General features: G+C 40.2%; 1 protein-coding gene across 3 annotated transcripts; it reads left to right on the forward strand.

Moving 5' to 3' along the window:
* The first annotated feature begins 614 nt into the window (after window positions 1-614).
* On the forward strand, window positions 615-11,585 carry scn3b (sodium voltage-gated channel beta subunit 3). Of its 3 annotated transcripts, XM_022753865.1 has the most exons (6): window positions 615-1,420; window positions 3,201-3,373; window positions 3,476-3,704; window positions 6,649-6,787; window positions 9,800-9,883; window positions 10,553-11,568. In XM_022753865.1, the coding sequence occupies exons 1-5, from the start codon at window positions 1,366-1,368 to the stop codon at window positions 9,861-9,863; spliced, it is 660 nt and encodes a 219-aa protein (XP_022609586.1). In that variant the 5' UTR covers window positions 615-1,365; the 3' UTR covers window positions 9,864-9,883; window positions 10,553-11,568. The 3 variants fall into 3 exon arrangements, with proteins under 3 accessions (XP_022609586.1, XP_022609587.1, XP_022609589.1); XM_022753866.1 differs by lacking the exon at window positions 9,800-9,883 and having other exon boundaries at window positions 11,526-11,585; XM_022753868.1 differs by lacking the exon at window positions 9,800-9,883.
* Window positions 11,586-15,330: the final 3,745 nt, after the last annotated feature.

A 15,330-nucleotide genomic window follows, 5' to 3' on the forward strand; every position in this document is an offset into this window, starting at 1 on the left:
CATTTGCTTTGAAATGATTTTAAAAAATACAGCTTCAGGCTATGAGTCCTTGCTTGTGTAGCACTATTGTATGCTTATATGTCTGCATACATGTATATATGCATTAGTATTATGTACATTATGTACACTTTCTAAACCTGCATGTCTCTGTTCCTGTTCCTACTGTTGACTGAAAGACTTCAGCTGAACCACTCAGCACTGAGCCTATGTTTGTTTTTGGACTAAGAGGACACTGCAAAGACTTTGGAAGTAGGAACAACGCAAAGTACTGATGTGTAACAAATGAACTGTCAAGAGGAAGAGCTCTGCTAGCAGCTGCTGAACTAGGTTATGTAACACGTGACAAAGACAGTTTTGCCTCGTTATTCTTTGTTAATACAATAAGCTTTAATAAAACTGATTTGCATTAGGTTTATATATGTGCATGTGAGGTGAGGACATGTGTTTTGTTTGTTTAACTCATCAGCCTTGCAGTCACAAGAAAAGCATACGCAAACAGACTGGCATGATGAGTTGGTCAGGCCTACCCAAATGACAGTAATATGGTCGTGCACATTGTAGTGTTGAAGGGGAGTGACCCACGCATGCGTATCAAAGCCTCTGCTTCTGCCAGCGCTAAGTGACTGCTGAAAAACAAAGACAGGGAACCGCGGCTGGGAAATGTCATCAGTCATCCTTAATGGAGGAAATGGACTTCAGACAATCAATACTGTTATTCTTTGAGGGGTGAAACAGGAGGGTTTTATCACTGTTTTTGCTCTTTGTGTGTGAACAAGGCTCCAGATCTCGCAGCAGTAAGTGACCAAATCGGCTTTTGAGAATCCACAGGTTCCCTCGCTTTTTCTTTTTTTTCTTTTTTTAACCCCACTCCCCTCTTTCTTCCGTGTTTCTGGATGCATCTGGACTGAATGACAAGCATTTGTGGGCGAAGGAGCTGTTGCATCACCCACAGTAGCTGTCACACATCACGGACTTGTTTATCTCACCGAGTGGAGGGACTAATGAAGTTAGTTCTTTGTAGATAGATGATGTAGTGCGAGGCAGGGGTTGGTGGAAGGCATCAGCTGAGCACGTAAACATTTCACAGCGTCGATTCTACAACTCCTTTATACCTTTAGTTTGAAATCTTGCCTTTGAGCAGACAGTTAGGTTTGGGATTTTCACTCGTCAGGAGGGAAGTTACCTGCGCGCTCATCTGCCGAGGAGAGGCGCTGTCCGTGGTTCTGAAGTCATTTCAACTACTCCTGTTATCTCACTCCTGGACTCCTGGACTCCTGGACTCCTGTGACACTTCAGGGCTTCTCCAAAAAAGCAGCAGTTACAGGGACACTGTCCACCAGAAGCTGCAGGAAAAAAAAGCTTAATATGGTAACTCAAACCAGAGTTCACCTGCACACTTTGGTACTTTTGAGTTTTCTCGGTAAGTATAACTGTGCAAGATGTTAAAGATAGTTTGTTTATGCCAGCATGTCTTATTCGTGTGCTACATATAGAGGTACAGATGAGTTAATCATGGGCCTCCTTAATGGATTGTGAATCCAACTGGCTGTGAACTCAAAGCCCAGTTTCAGAGCAGTCTCACTGACGTCTGCAGAGTGCAACACCTCTCAGTGGTGTCAGCATTTAAGCGAAATCCATTAAAAAACCAGAGGACACCAGGGTTAAGGTTTTTCCCTTTTTCTTTTCCCTTTCTGTAGTTTCCTCCTTGACTCTCTGTCTCCCTCTTTCTCTGCCCTCTTTTCATGTGTTTGTATGAGCCCTCAGTAAAAAAACAAAACAAAGATGAGATGGAATCAATGTTGTCACTGTCTGCCCAGGGGGACTTTGGGTTATATAAGAGCACTGGCAACAGTCACACAAAGACATCCATGTGGTGAGCTCACAGAGATTACTGCCCCACTTCACTTTAAAAGAAATCCGTCTTTGTGTTTAAAACCCCCCACCCCCCTTCTCAATGCATTTACAGTACATCTCAATCAGTTACTCCCCTTCTTCCTGCTTGCCCACAATACTTTGCTGTCCTCCTCCTACACTACCTACAGTTCCTCCATCAAACACTAACCCTCTCCATTTATTCCTCCCCCTGCCAGCTGATACTAATGGGCAGAGGCCATCATTAGTGTTTACTGGCCTGGATGATCTTGGATTAGCTATCAGTATTGTGACTCAAGACTCTCCAGTGCTCACACAGCTGTATAATTGAATTTGTCTTTTTAATGTGTTTTGCGTCTGGCTCAACGTTGTATATGGTGCACAGAGTGCAAGAGCCGATGACCTCAGCAAAAAAGACTGGGCCAGTTTATTACTACATGTAAAGACTGTGTCTATCACAGTAGTGTTGCATTCTCACAGCCATTGACTAAAGACTGAAAATGGTGTCAGTGTCCCTGTGGGTTGAGGGTTACACACCAAAAAGGATGTAATGATTGCGTAGAATTTGAATCTCACACTGAAATGCTCCTGATGACGAGTATTGAAGAGCCCTCTCAAAAAATAAAAATAAAAAAAAAAATCCTTTCCCAAATGCCAGTTTTTTAAGTTTCCACATCACACTTGTGTGAGTTACATACTGGACCATGATTGACTTCCAAACTAGTTATGATGTCACAAATCATCAAAGGAAATATTTGTTTAAAGTTTTGCTATTGCTACATAGCCAACGTTAACATTAAGAGCTGTTTGCTTACCAGCCTAGAAGAAACATTGCGAGTTCAGCATCAAACTTCATTCCTTTACTCGCCCAGAGCTGTCTCAAGAGGTGGAAAGCAACACCATGTTAACTCTTGTCTCCATCATGTCTTCTACTGAAGTTAGCACACTAAAAAGCTAGCCCCAGCCTGTCGTGTAAACACAACAATGGCTGAAGCTCCTGTCAAGTGACAGTTGCCACTACCCACTCCCAACAAGAGAACATGTTAGGCGACAGAAGAAACTTACAAATAGCTACTTTAAATACTTACCCATCTTCAACTGAGGCTGAAGGGAAGCCCAGATTAACTTCAGCAGATTGATGTGAAAAGAGCCTTCTAGTTCTGCACATACCTCATTTAGCACAGTGAAGGTCAAACATCCAAGTGAGGGAACAATAAGCAAAACTAATTTCTGGAGTGAATGTGGACTTTGAACTTGAACATTTTGGCTCAGCTTTCATCGGGTTAGCTACTGAACTAAATGTGTGTAACATTTCCATGCTCCTCCAGTCCACCTGAGCCAGCCAGTATGTGTCGATCTCCCATCTGGGACAGAGGCAGTCCTGGGGAGACCCATGACGTTGACCTGCATCTCCTGTATGAAGAGAGAGGAAGTCAAAGCAAAGACACGTGTGGATTGGTACTACATGATAAAAAATGATACAAAAGTCCCAGCAACTCATGTAGGTTGTTCTGACATTATTGTATATGATATAACATATATGCGTGTTCATACTAGCATATACTGTGTATATAATTTATGCATGCTTGCTTGCTTTTCCTAGATGTTGAAGTATGAAAATGACGAAAAAGTGATATCGGATGGACCATTTAAGGGCCGTCTGAAGTGGAAAGGGAGCCAGGACTTGCAAGATATCTCCATTGAAATCCTTAACATCACCTATAACGACAGTGGCTTCTATGTTTGCCACGTGCAACGCGAGTTTGACTTTAACTTCTTCACTCACTCTGTCAACATCGAGAAGAACATCACGCTGAAGGTGAACGAGAAAGGTGCGGCTGATTATTTCCATGTTATTCCACCCTGTTCCGGTTTGGCCAAATTCTTGGTTTCCATATCAGTAAACCTCAGTCACTGTGATGATATAAATCAGTTTAGCAGGGATCTCCCAGAGCCACACACAAGGTTATTCAGGCCTCAGACTTGTGTTTGCTGCAAAGGCAGTGGCATGCCTCTGTGAAGTTACCAAAAATAGACCAGACCAGTCCCAAGAGGTCCATAACTCAAATCTGACACTAAAGCCAACTTTTGAAAGCTGTTTTGGCAATTGACATAATCCATTACATAACAAAGTCATTTCATTTAAACACTGTAAAAATTAAAAATGGAAGAAATGTTTCTACAGCCCCAGAGCACATCCATAATTCATATTTGCCCTTAATATAAATATGAACTCTTTTAAAGCCAGTAGTGTCTCAACAGGAGTGGTTGAACTGTAAAGTATTTACCCAGCATTAGTCTGTACAATCCCCTTTACAATATCAGCAGAACTGATCAATATAATTAATCATCTGTATGACTGTAACAGCTATCAGAATGATCATTCCACTGCAGCACTGCCCAGTTTAACACAGAGTGGCCCAGTTATAGTATTGAATATGGTGATGACGATGATACAGCTGCACACAGTATGCTGGAGAGGTTCAGCACAGATGTGTTAATTTAGCATCCCATATCCCCGGTAGAAACACTGGTCTGTGCGCTGTGTTGACTTCTGTGTCCCCAGTGTTCTCTTCGTGCTGTACATGCCCCTCCTTTGATGTTGCATTAAGTGTTTATCCAAGCGCTTTAAGTGGGTTTTGCATTTTATTATATATTTCCAACTTGCTGTTTTCACAAAGTGTGACGGCAGTCTGCCACTAACAACATCACTTTCCTTCTTTCCCCCTTTTTTTTTGTGACTGTAATGAAGAGGAATAATTGTGTGTTTTGTTTTGTCTGCCTTTATTGTCCATCAAAGCTTTCTTCTGTTGTCAGTGAAGGGGTTAATTCAAACCAACCACTTTGCTATCTCTTATAAGGGGTAATGTATTCTGCTTCCTGAATGCTTGGCTTGCTGAATGTATCATTTTCCACCTTGAACGAATATACAACACAACATGTATATTTGGAACAACATTTCTTTAACTTAACATTATCTATATCTGCTTGCACGTGGTATGTAGTTCACTGTCAGAGGCATATAAAGACAGGCTTGTTATATCACAAGGTTTGGCTTGTATTTGGAAAAAGAGAAGTGCCAGTTTGGATGTGTTTATCCTCCAAAGTGCAATTTTATAAAATATACTACTCCTATGATTTTTTTTTTTTTTTTTAAACATACCTAAAAGCCTCTACTACACATGTCATACAACAGTTGTATCAAATTTCACAAAGCCTACAGCCAGTGTACTTTACATTATAGCTAGGGAATCATGTTACGGTAATGATGTCCATACTAGCGGAATAGATTTGCTCACAACAAACGTATCTGTGCTTTCCCATCTAGGGGATTATATTACACTAACAGGCTCTATTTGCAGAGGCTGCCGAATCAAATCAGTGAAAGCTGTCAACTGTCTGGTCAGCAGGCTCTCTGGAATTTGGTACACACTCACTCGCACGGTGGTTCACAGTGGCTCATAATGATCCTGGAATGACAGATAGTAAAGGACTGTTCAAATTTTCGCAAGTCTGTTTTCAAACAGCTGTAACCATTTCTCCTGTTCATACTGCTCACTAAGAGGTTCCCATCCCAATGCATTTCCAGAAAATCCACACTCCTCTGTCTGCGCAAAAATACATTCATTCTTTGTGTGAGATTCCCTGTTTCTGTTACTATTCTTCCTCTATAGCTCAGCAAGGAAACACGTCTGTGGAAACACAAAGAGGGACTTCTATACTAGAAAGGTTGCAACGATGGATGCAATTAATGTGATGAACTCAAACTTCAGATCGGTTTGGGATATATTTTTGCACAGAAGGAGGACTGTTTTTTGTTCTCCATCACTTATTTGGGAAACGTTTTGGGAAATGATCTTTAAATGAAAAGTATGAACAGAAGGAAGGATTAAAGTAAGAAACTCACCTTCAATGGGCATTGACTAGTATTGATTTAAGACAAACTTGAAAAAAGCTTCCGCTGTTGTACATAAAATCAAAATATGACCTACAATATGTAATGAGTTTAAAATCTGTGTCATGCTCTGAGAACCACTGTGACTTTGCATATCCATCTTATTTCGTATTTAAAGGTACCTTGTGGAGTTTTTTAACCACTAGTAGCACTATGAAGCAATGTTTTTATGAATGGTTCACCGAATGCTGTTGGCACACCAACAAACGTACAAATGCAGCAACAAAGGCAGTGAAGAACAAGGCTGCTCACAAGCAAAGATGGATGTAAAGAAAATATTTTTAGAAGTTGTCTCTGCAAATGTTTTATGAGGAATAAAATGAATCTGGCGTTTTCGTTAGATCTGAAAAAAAAAATACAATGCATTCTGGTTAGAAACACTGAATATAAACATAACTTTTGTTTGTTGACAAGGAACCTCCACAGGGCACCTTTAACTCCCTATAGGCTCTACTATCATTGTACCACAGGTATGGTCATAATGTTCTGTATGCAACATAGTTTGCACATCATCTTTAAAGTGTATCTACAAACAGGATGCTCACCAGAAAACATGACTTTGCTTGAAGTTTAGCTGCATAGTAATAACTATTGTACATATTGAGTTGGACTTGTCGTGCCGTAGAAATGTTGGCTTCTCTATTATGACTGAGTTGATTGTGGGTCAGCAATGTTGCACATACACGAACAAGCTTAGCATACTTTCTTGAATATGTGAATAAATAAGTGTCCCCTGCTCTATTCAACAAAAAAAGAAAACAAAAAAAAACAAACGGATGCATATTGAATAATACATTTTCCTCGCTGTTTGTGCTCCACAGCCAGTGACGACCCCACAGCGCTTTACTCTGAGATCATGATGTATGTGCTGCTGGTGTTCTTGACCTTCTGGCTGTTGGTAGAAATGGTCTACTGCTACAGGAAGATCTCCAAGTCTGATGAGCAGGCGCAGGACACAGCGTGAGTGTCACACGGATATAAATGTAACAAATGTACAAATGTGTGTTCCCAAAAAACAAACTTGTTTTCAGCACGTCCAGATAAATATCTTTACTAACTTGCTCTTCAATAGGACTCAAAAGAGAGAGGGTGTGTGCCAGATAACTGAAAGTGTTACCTGTGTATGTGAATTTCTGGTTATTGCATAATAGTAATTTCAAATCTCAAAAATGTGTCAGCAAAAGAGATTTAGGGAGGCAATCAAGAAGAGAGCAGGACAGAGAGGAGGAGAAAGAGTGAGGCAGGCAAACAGACAGACACACAGACAGGGAGGTAATTGAGTCTACACTGCGTCAGTTTGTAACCCCTCTGCAACAGTAATCTGTCTTTTCACTTCGACTGCCTGACAGGCCTGAATAATTCTTAGCACTGCTGACTGCTCTTTTTTCTAAACAAGCTTTTTACATCCGTGGTGGATTTGCAGCTCCATCAGAAACAGACATTTTGCGTCACCTTGTCAGTGCTGACAAAGACTCGAGAGCACCTGTACAGTCAGCTCCCACCGGATTGTCACAGTGTTGACAGTGCCACTCAATCCAGGTTGACAACTTTTGAACAGGCAATTTATGTCCCAAACAGAACAATCACAGATTAACACTCAGCACATGTGCGGATCGAGTTATTGTGGTTTTGCAGACAATTAATTCTGGTTCCAAATCTGAGTCCTGCAGTGACACATAAAGCCCAAGCACTGCACAAGGCATTTCTAACACTGTGTGTGTGTGTGCTCTTAGAACAGTAATTATACAGGGGGTGGTCACAATGCAACATAACACAGTAACCTTGAAATATTCTGCAGTACAATAGCAAGGTGTTTCTGTTTACCATGTTGTTTACCAGGGGAGCATTTTTTTTCCTACAAAGATTCCTGGAAATAACTCCATTTATTATTTGAAACTACATTGTCTATGTATGTTGAATCTTGCCTGGTTACTCTAGGTAACACCAACAACTTCTTGGAATTAATGACTTGGAAGTGTTTGAATTAAACACTATTATTATTAGTACCAAAGTTCTTTTCAGGAGACTTGTGGAAATAATTAGGAAATTGTGTGAAATCGTGCTGACATGCAAAATAAAGCATTACCGAACAAAATGACAAAAGTAAAATGCTGAATATTTATGTAAACAAAGCAATACAACGGCAGCATGCACTATAAACACTAGAGCTGAAATACTTAATTTATTCATCAACAGGAAATTAATATGCTACTATTTTGAAAATTAAATAATCATTTTTCAATCAAAACTACCAAACATCTGCTGGGTCCAGCTGTTCAGATATGAGTATTCACTGCTTTTCTTTGTAAATGTGATTGTTAACTGAATATTTTTAAGTCCATCATGGTTGATCAGCCAAAACAAGCAATCTGAAAATACCACCTTCGGCTTTGGAAAACTATTAGCATTTTCTAGACAAAACAATCAATCAAGGAAATAGTCAATAAATTAATTGATGTTTAATTGTTAATTGTTAGGTGCAGTCCTGAATAACATCCGAATCAACTAAAACTGAACAATATGAGATTGACAATGGTGGTGTTTGCAGAGCTTTTCTTCTAGATTGTATTTTTCTGTATATTACATGCATTGTCTGGTACACATATTCCCAGTAATATGTTAAATATTAGCCGTTTGGTGGATAAAGCATTATGAAAGCTCAGTAAGCAACACAAGATAGATAGATAGATACTTTATTTATCCCCTAGGGGAAATTTGTGTCCATTAGCCCATTGTTGATAATAATAATAATAATAATAACAGTTAATAATAAATAAACAATAATAGTTAGATTGGTCCACATCCTTGGGCTGAGGTTTTGTATAGCCTGATGGCAGTGGGAATAAAAAAAGAGCCAGCTCTGCCCCTTCCGGTACATGGCATCCATGTTCAGGGACCAGTCCAGTTTACTGTCCAGGTGCACACCTAGGTATTTATAAGTGTGCACCACCTCAATGTCCTTCCCTCAAATGTTGACTGGCTGAAGGGTGGGCCTAGACCTCAGAAAGTCCATGACCATCTCCTCGGTCTTGGAGGTGTTCAGAAGGAGGCAGTTCTTGTTGCTCCATTTCCCTGAAGGCCTTTGTCAGATCCCTGTACTCCTCGTCCTGCCCAGTCCTGATACACGCCACATATATTCCTAATGTTCCTGCATTTTATTGAATTTGGAAACTGAAGTCAAATCTATTGTGCCCTTTTTAGTTTCGGTCTATGACCACTGAGTGTAATGTACAGTGAGATGCAACATTTAGTGGCGCATTTAAGCGATGAGGCTGCTGATGACTAATGTGGTTTTTAAGTAGAAATCACATCACATTTGCCCTCAGCATTTAGGTAAAGTTTATTGATCCATGTGTAGATCAGGAGAGCACATTATGCTATGCATCAACTGATCGAATGTGTATAGCTCTGTGAACTTCATCGGTCCCTGCAGCTGAAAGAGTTAATGGGTTGTGGCCACCTCACAGCCATTATTGACCTGTTTGACACCACATCCCACAGTGAGAAGCTGCACCCACTCACGGAGGCTGTTTTCTGCTCGGCTTCTTAGCTACCTGCGCTTAATGGATATGCACCGCAGCTAGAACATTTTGAGGTTACATTTTGTGATGCATTAGTAGCTCAGATCATATTAGTCGTGTTACTGAGGGAAAAAATGAGTGCAGCAGCAAAAATGATAATCTGTCAGAGAACAGAGAAATTTGCTGACGGAGCCACACAACTCTTTTCACTATAACGATTTTTTGCTTCGTCTACAGAGTTTCTGTGCAGCTCTACTGAATTGAGTGCATATGTAGTGAAGGTATTGTAGTTTTTTAACACTGTGAAAGTTTGCTGTTGAATACTGCATAAGGGTGTGTCATGTCTTCCTGAACTAGCAAAAGAATGTGGTGTATGGTGATGGAGGAGGTAGAGGAGACCCTAAAACCAATTCTTAGACACTCCTCTGTTTTTCTACCAATCTGCCTGCAGGACAAACTACCTAGCCATTCCCTCTGAGCAGAAAGACAATCCAGCCGCTCCTGTTACCGAATAAAAGTGGTTTTCAGTGACACGGTATTTTACATGTGACTCTCTCAACCTGATCCCAACCAGTGAAACCATCCCCGTCTCTTTCAACTCATTGTTTGTACCTTTATTAGACATAACTGTGCAGCTATGAGCTATGAGTCCTGTTGCTTCAGCACCTTATGTGTCTATTGTTTGTTCTCTTCAAAAGGGGCTTTCATTCCTGCCGTTTTTAGTCCTCCATTTGTGCTCACACTCCATTCAGTATAAAATCGCTCTCTCTCTCTCTCTCTCTCTCTCTCTCCCTCTCTCTCTCTCTCTCACTATCAATCATTTGCTCTGAGAAATGTTAGAATGGATTTGATGCAGTGTAGACAGTGTTAAATTAAGTTTTCTAATTATACTCTATGTGAGATAAGCTTCATGTCTCATGTGAAAACTGGCATAATCTGAGAAGTATTAACAGTCAGTAAACACAGTCTCCTCTGGCACTGCATAGTGAAGGCAGTAAATTAGAGCAATTTCAAATGTATGGCATTTGCGTGTATATGAAGTAGGGCTCCTGAGTTATTAGAGTCCTAAAGGGCACAGCTGTTTATGTGAAAGAGATGATGTGGAATTTATATATTCTTTAATATTGCACATATGACACTAGTTATTTAGCATATAAATCTTTCCATGTTCAATAAGAGGGTACATGTTCCCTGCTCTTTCCAGGTATTGACCAATCACAATGGGGCTTCAGTGGCATGTGACAGAAACAGGCATAGATTCATCAACCTCATCTATGCCACTCTGAAGGTATCATTACTCCCAGGCAGCCATGGGAATCCTGCCAACTGACCTCCCCTGTGTATCGACTGTGTCTTGTGAAGAGCCAGTCAAAAATGTCCAAGCGCTCTGTTTTTCTTCTTCTGTTCTGCTCATCTTTTTTCCTTTTCTTCTTCCTTTTATGTCAGGCATCTGAAATCAAATGCTTTCACAAATACAGCAGGTTAAAGAATAAAAATGTCAGTGTCCTGCACTTATTATCAGATAAATACAGTACCAAGCCGTGCTTCAATTGGACCTGCCAGCGCATAGAGTTGCTAAACACTTCCTTTGTAGTTAGTGGTGCCTATGTGATTTATAACGTATAAAAACAGATCTATATAAACCTATGATCCATAGGTAAAGACCCTGTCCTGCCACTGTCAAGGCTGTTATACTGGCTCTGTAGTACTGTGTGTAGTTCATTTTGTTTTATTACAATTTTATAGGCCATGCTGACATTTTGGGTCACAGTTTTATTTGTACTTGCCAATATCTTTTCAATGTCTTTTTAAGGAAAATGGATTGCATAGCTTTTATACTGTATGGATGTGCATTTCTCCCTGTTTTTGCTGTATGCATTAGTGTAATGGAAATATATAAAACATACCGGCGATACCGTATCAAGTCACGCTATTTCTGCTAATATGAATTCATCTAGAGGTCTTTCCTATACTCTCCTGTGTAAATCTTTAATCCATGTTCAGCACTAACATCAAAGTACATGCAGTAGGTTAAGCCGTACTGCCTTACTGTTGCTGATGTTCTGCAGTAGCATTGCTATTGAGACTAAATGTGTGCCTATTTCTACAGTATAACATTGTAGAAATATATATGTTCTGTGATTCAATCATACCACGCTGTTCTTTGTCTATTACAGATCTGACATCTCCTGTGTGAGTGAGCTGCTTTTGAACTATTAAATACAGTGCATTCCAGAGTCCCTGTTTAAGCTCTTTTCATTCAAAAATTCTTACTTCAGTGTAATTGTGCAGATGCCTCTGAAATTGCACAATCAGTCCGCTTTTAGACTTTTACCAGGATGTTGAAAGGAAAGTGCAGTATTGACTCCCAGCAGCTTCTCTCTTATGTTCTCCTTATTATCTGTGACTGTGTTGGTGTTGAAATGAAAGGAGTCAGCTCTAAATCAACCACAATAAGCACCTCTGGTGTTTCCAGTTCTCATTAACACTGCAGAGTAGGGGCGAACAAAAAGGAGCTTCGATCTGGTTCTGCTTGATGTAAACTTTTAATTGTCAGTCTTCACAGAGCTGAGACACAGCACTGTAAAGCAGGGAGTTTTATCCAGAGGGAGCAGAGCAGGTCCAGATAAGCAAGGCCTGAAAGATTGTGGAACACAAAGACAGACAGCAAGAGGGGGGTACCGGTGGAGAGGATGTGAAAAAGACTGGCAGTTAGAGAGAGAAGTGATGTATGTTGCTCTTTTAGCTAGCCGTAACCCACAACAGTGACAGATATAGCAGCAGCTGTTGTTATAGCAACCCAGGCATGCCTGTAGCAAGGCGGGCCGCCTGGCAAAGATGTTACCATGCAATAGACACATTGAGATACTTTCATTTACGCTCAGCCATAAAAAATAAAAGTGTGAGTGTTTGTGATAAAGTGTTTTATTACTTGCTATGCACAAAATACAAAGAAGCCACCAGTCACCCAGCATGCTTTGCGCCAAGAAGAGTAGAAGAGGCAGCTCGGCTGACTATCCCGGAACAGAAGAAATGCATCCACAAGCCTACCAAGGTCAGGTTTACTGTCTGAATGGCAAATAGGTAATGTAACAAGTGCACCCTTTATCCAGCCATCCATCAAGTTCACATAAATTGGTTATTGATTGTGCAACACATCCCATAAACTCTGCAACAATATGGCATCATGGCTTTGAGATGCTTTGTGAAAGAGCAATTCTGAACCCTCCCCCTTCTTCACAAACCCCCCCCCCCCCCCCCCTTCTCTCTCTATTGTTACCATGTTCCTCCCTTAGGATAAAACCCAGTAATATGGCCCACATTCTACCAAAATACGTTTCAATTAAACCACTGGGCTCCAACTGCCTCGGTGCTCTGGTAAGCATTTTAAGTCACGTCACACCAAGAAAGTGGGCAAGCTGTTGAGTAGAAAAACACTCTTAATTTGGAGTTAATGTTCTTTGCTCGTAAATGCAAATAGCTAATCACATCCAGTGTCACGAGCGACAGAAAGGGATTTAGTAGCTCAATATCCCACTGACAAAGCGTTCCGCAAATGGAGCTTTGCTGTTTTTTCCTCTGTGTTGGCCCACAGTCGGGTAATTTGATTTTTATAGCGGTTGCTCAAGGATGACCACAAGAGTTACAGTTGTTTTTCATCATAAAATATGACCTCAAATCATTACTCATGTAATCTGCAGAATAAAAAACTTGTCTATCTATGAAGGGTCTTTGTCTCCCCCTAGTGTGAAGGATATTATGTCATCAAATGTTGACATGTACACTTGTCACAGACCATTTATGAATGTCAAGCTCTCTCTCTCTCTCTCTCTCTCGCTGTCTTGAGCAACCTAAAAAAAACACTGTAGTTCTAATCGGTTGGTCCCTTCCTGATTTCAAAGTTGCTGATGACAGCATTATTTCATAATAATTTCAGTTATGAACGTTAGTGATTTATTGATCCTATCTGTTTGGAAGGCAGGTTGATCCGAAATGGTTGGCTGTGGCCTGAGCATTGATGCTGCATGCTGTATGCTGCCAGACACCCATTGCAGTCACCCAGAAACACAGCTTATTGATTGCTGATCAATAGTCACTTTGCTGCAGCTTCGTTCTATCTGTTTTAGTGTTAAAGAGTTATGAACATATTGATAAGTAACAAAGTGAGTCATTATTATGCTTTGGTTTCCCTGCTTTCTAACTAGGTTTCTATGTAACCTGTTAGCCATGAAATCTGCTTTTTTCCATCCCCTCTGTGGTGAAGTCTCTAAAGGGATTTTAAAAGCACTGTACCAGACCAAGCTGGGGCTAAAAAGGTGTTTCCACTGTAATTCTCCCGCCTGCCGATTTCCATCTCTTTTAGCAGCTGACGATGAGTGCACACATTTCAAATGGAGGCACCAAAATTGAATAATTTCTTCCAAGGAAGCCTCTTCTGAGATAACCATGGGCAGCCCACTCATAATTATAAATCTTCACACATTTCATGCCGTATATTTCTAGACAGGGACCGGCTGTTGACTTTGGCGTGTAAAAAAGCCCACACCTTATTAATTCATTTCTGGAATGTGCAAGTTTCAGCATGATTACGGACTTCCAGCCAAGGAGAGATGAGAGATATTTTTGGATTGCAAACAATCTCTCTTATAGTCGACATAAATTAAACTGGAATCCAGATTCCCGGACCAAAGATAGAGATGAAGGCAGACTGTTTTCTTCTGATCAGGCTGTGTTGATAATAAATCAGCAATAATTAGACTCACCTTTTGAAAACAAACGATGTGAAAGAGAAAACAATATGTCTTATTTGAAAGGTAAGCCAATTTAGAAACGTAACAGATCATTGCACAGTGTTGTCGTGTTGGTTAAGGACATATGTCTCTGCAGATTCTCTGCACTAAACATCAATAATGATATGACAGTCAGTCACAGTCTAAATAGGATTTTTTTCATCCAAACACCTGCTGTCTCTGGCCTTATATTCACTAAAAAGTGAGACATGAGAGTGATCTCAAACCATTCATTTAATTGATATATAACCTTATAAACTATCATTGTCTTTTTGTGGGGAAAAAAATTGTTTTTTTTTCCATTTTTGTGTTTGACATGTATCACATTTCTTAACAAGCCAGCTCAAGACAGAATGAAAAAAAAAAAAAAATCTGGTGACAATTTTTGCTTTCGAACAAGTCAGCACAATTATACTAATGCCTGGCTGTGATTCTAATGGTTACATTAGCACACTGTTATTAGGTCAATATTTGATGAGACATTTACTTTGCCCCTCTGACTCTTATTTTCAAAGTCAGCGCTTATCACAGAAACAGAAACCTGCTGGCGCAACACAACACTCATCTGTTTACAGTGTCTTTGTCGGTCATTAAATTGCACCTGAGCAACTTTGAAGTTCCTCTGGAGAACCTCTTCACTTAAGTTTTGCATAATCTGACTTTGGACAATGTACTCAGTGCCCGTGAATTATTCCTGAGTGTGTGTATAATTATATTAACCTTTCTGTTACACAGTTGTTGTCAAGTCCCTGCAGTGTCATTGGCATAAAGGAGAGCAAAGAGGTAGAGGTGTTTGACAAATAGAGAGCTGCTCCAGACTACTGAATGAGAACACCTTCATCTCAGGAATATTCATTTACTGCCTTGTAATCCATCAAAGCTCCTTTTTAACAGAAGTGGTCTGTTGGGTATTTTAGCTGCCTCTCCTCCTGTCTCTAGCAGTAGATTTTTAATGCCCATATCTTTAGTCTTCATGTCATTCCACACAGATGTGTGATATTTGTAGAGCAAAATCCCCAAACCTGTCAAGCCTTTTCTCATCTGGTATATCTGTTTTGTTTTTTTTTCATACTCACAAATCTGTTTTTGTTTATTTTGATTCTTCTTTAAATATGGTACAAACTCATGCAGCAACAGATGCTTCAGACCTGTAAGTACATGTAGAATTAACAGTAAACCATATGGGAGACTG

The sequence above is a fragment of the Seriola dumerili genome, unplaced genomic scaffold (genome assembly GCF_002260705.1).
Source record: "Seriola dumerili isolate Sdu_G_001 unplaced genomic scaffold, Sdu_1.0 BDQW01000199.1, whole genome shotgun sequence".
Classification (NCBI taxonomy): Eukaryota; Metazoa; Chordata; class Actinopteri; order Carangiformes; family Carangidae; genus Seriola; species Seriola dumerili.

Bases quoted from the DNA above. Each gene is read 5' to 3' on its own strand.
- scn3b (XM_022753865.1), top strand. From the start codon at position 1,366: ATGGTAACTCAAACCAGAGTTCACCTGCACACTTTGGTACTTTTGAGT. The intron at 1,421-3,200 runs GTAAGTATAACT...ATGCTCCTCCAG, and splicing joins GGTACTTTTGAGTTTTCTCG to TCCACCTGAGCCAGCCAGTA. The intron at 3,374-3,475 runs GTAGGTTGTTCT...TGCTTTTCCTAG, and splicing joins CAAAAGTCCCAGCAACTCAT to ATGTTGAAGTATGAAAATGA.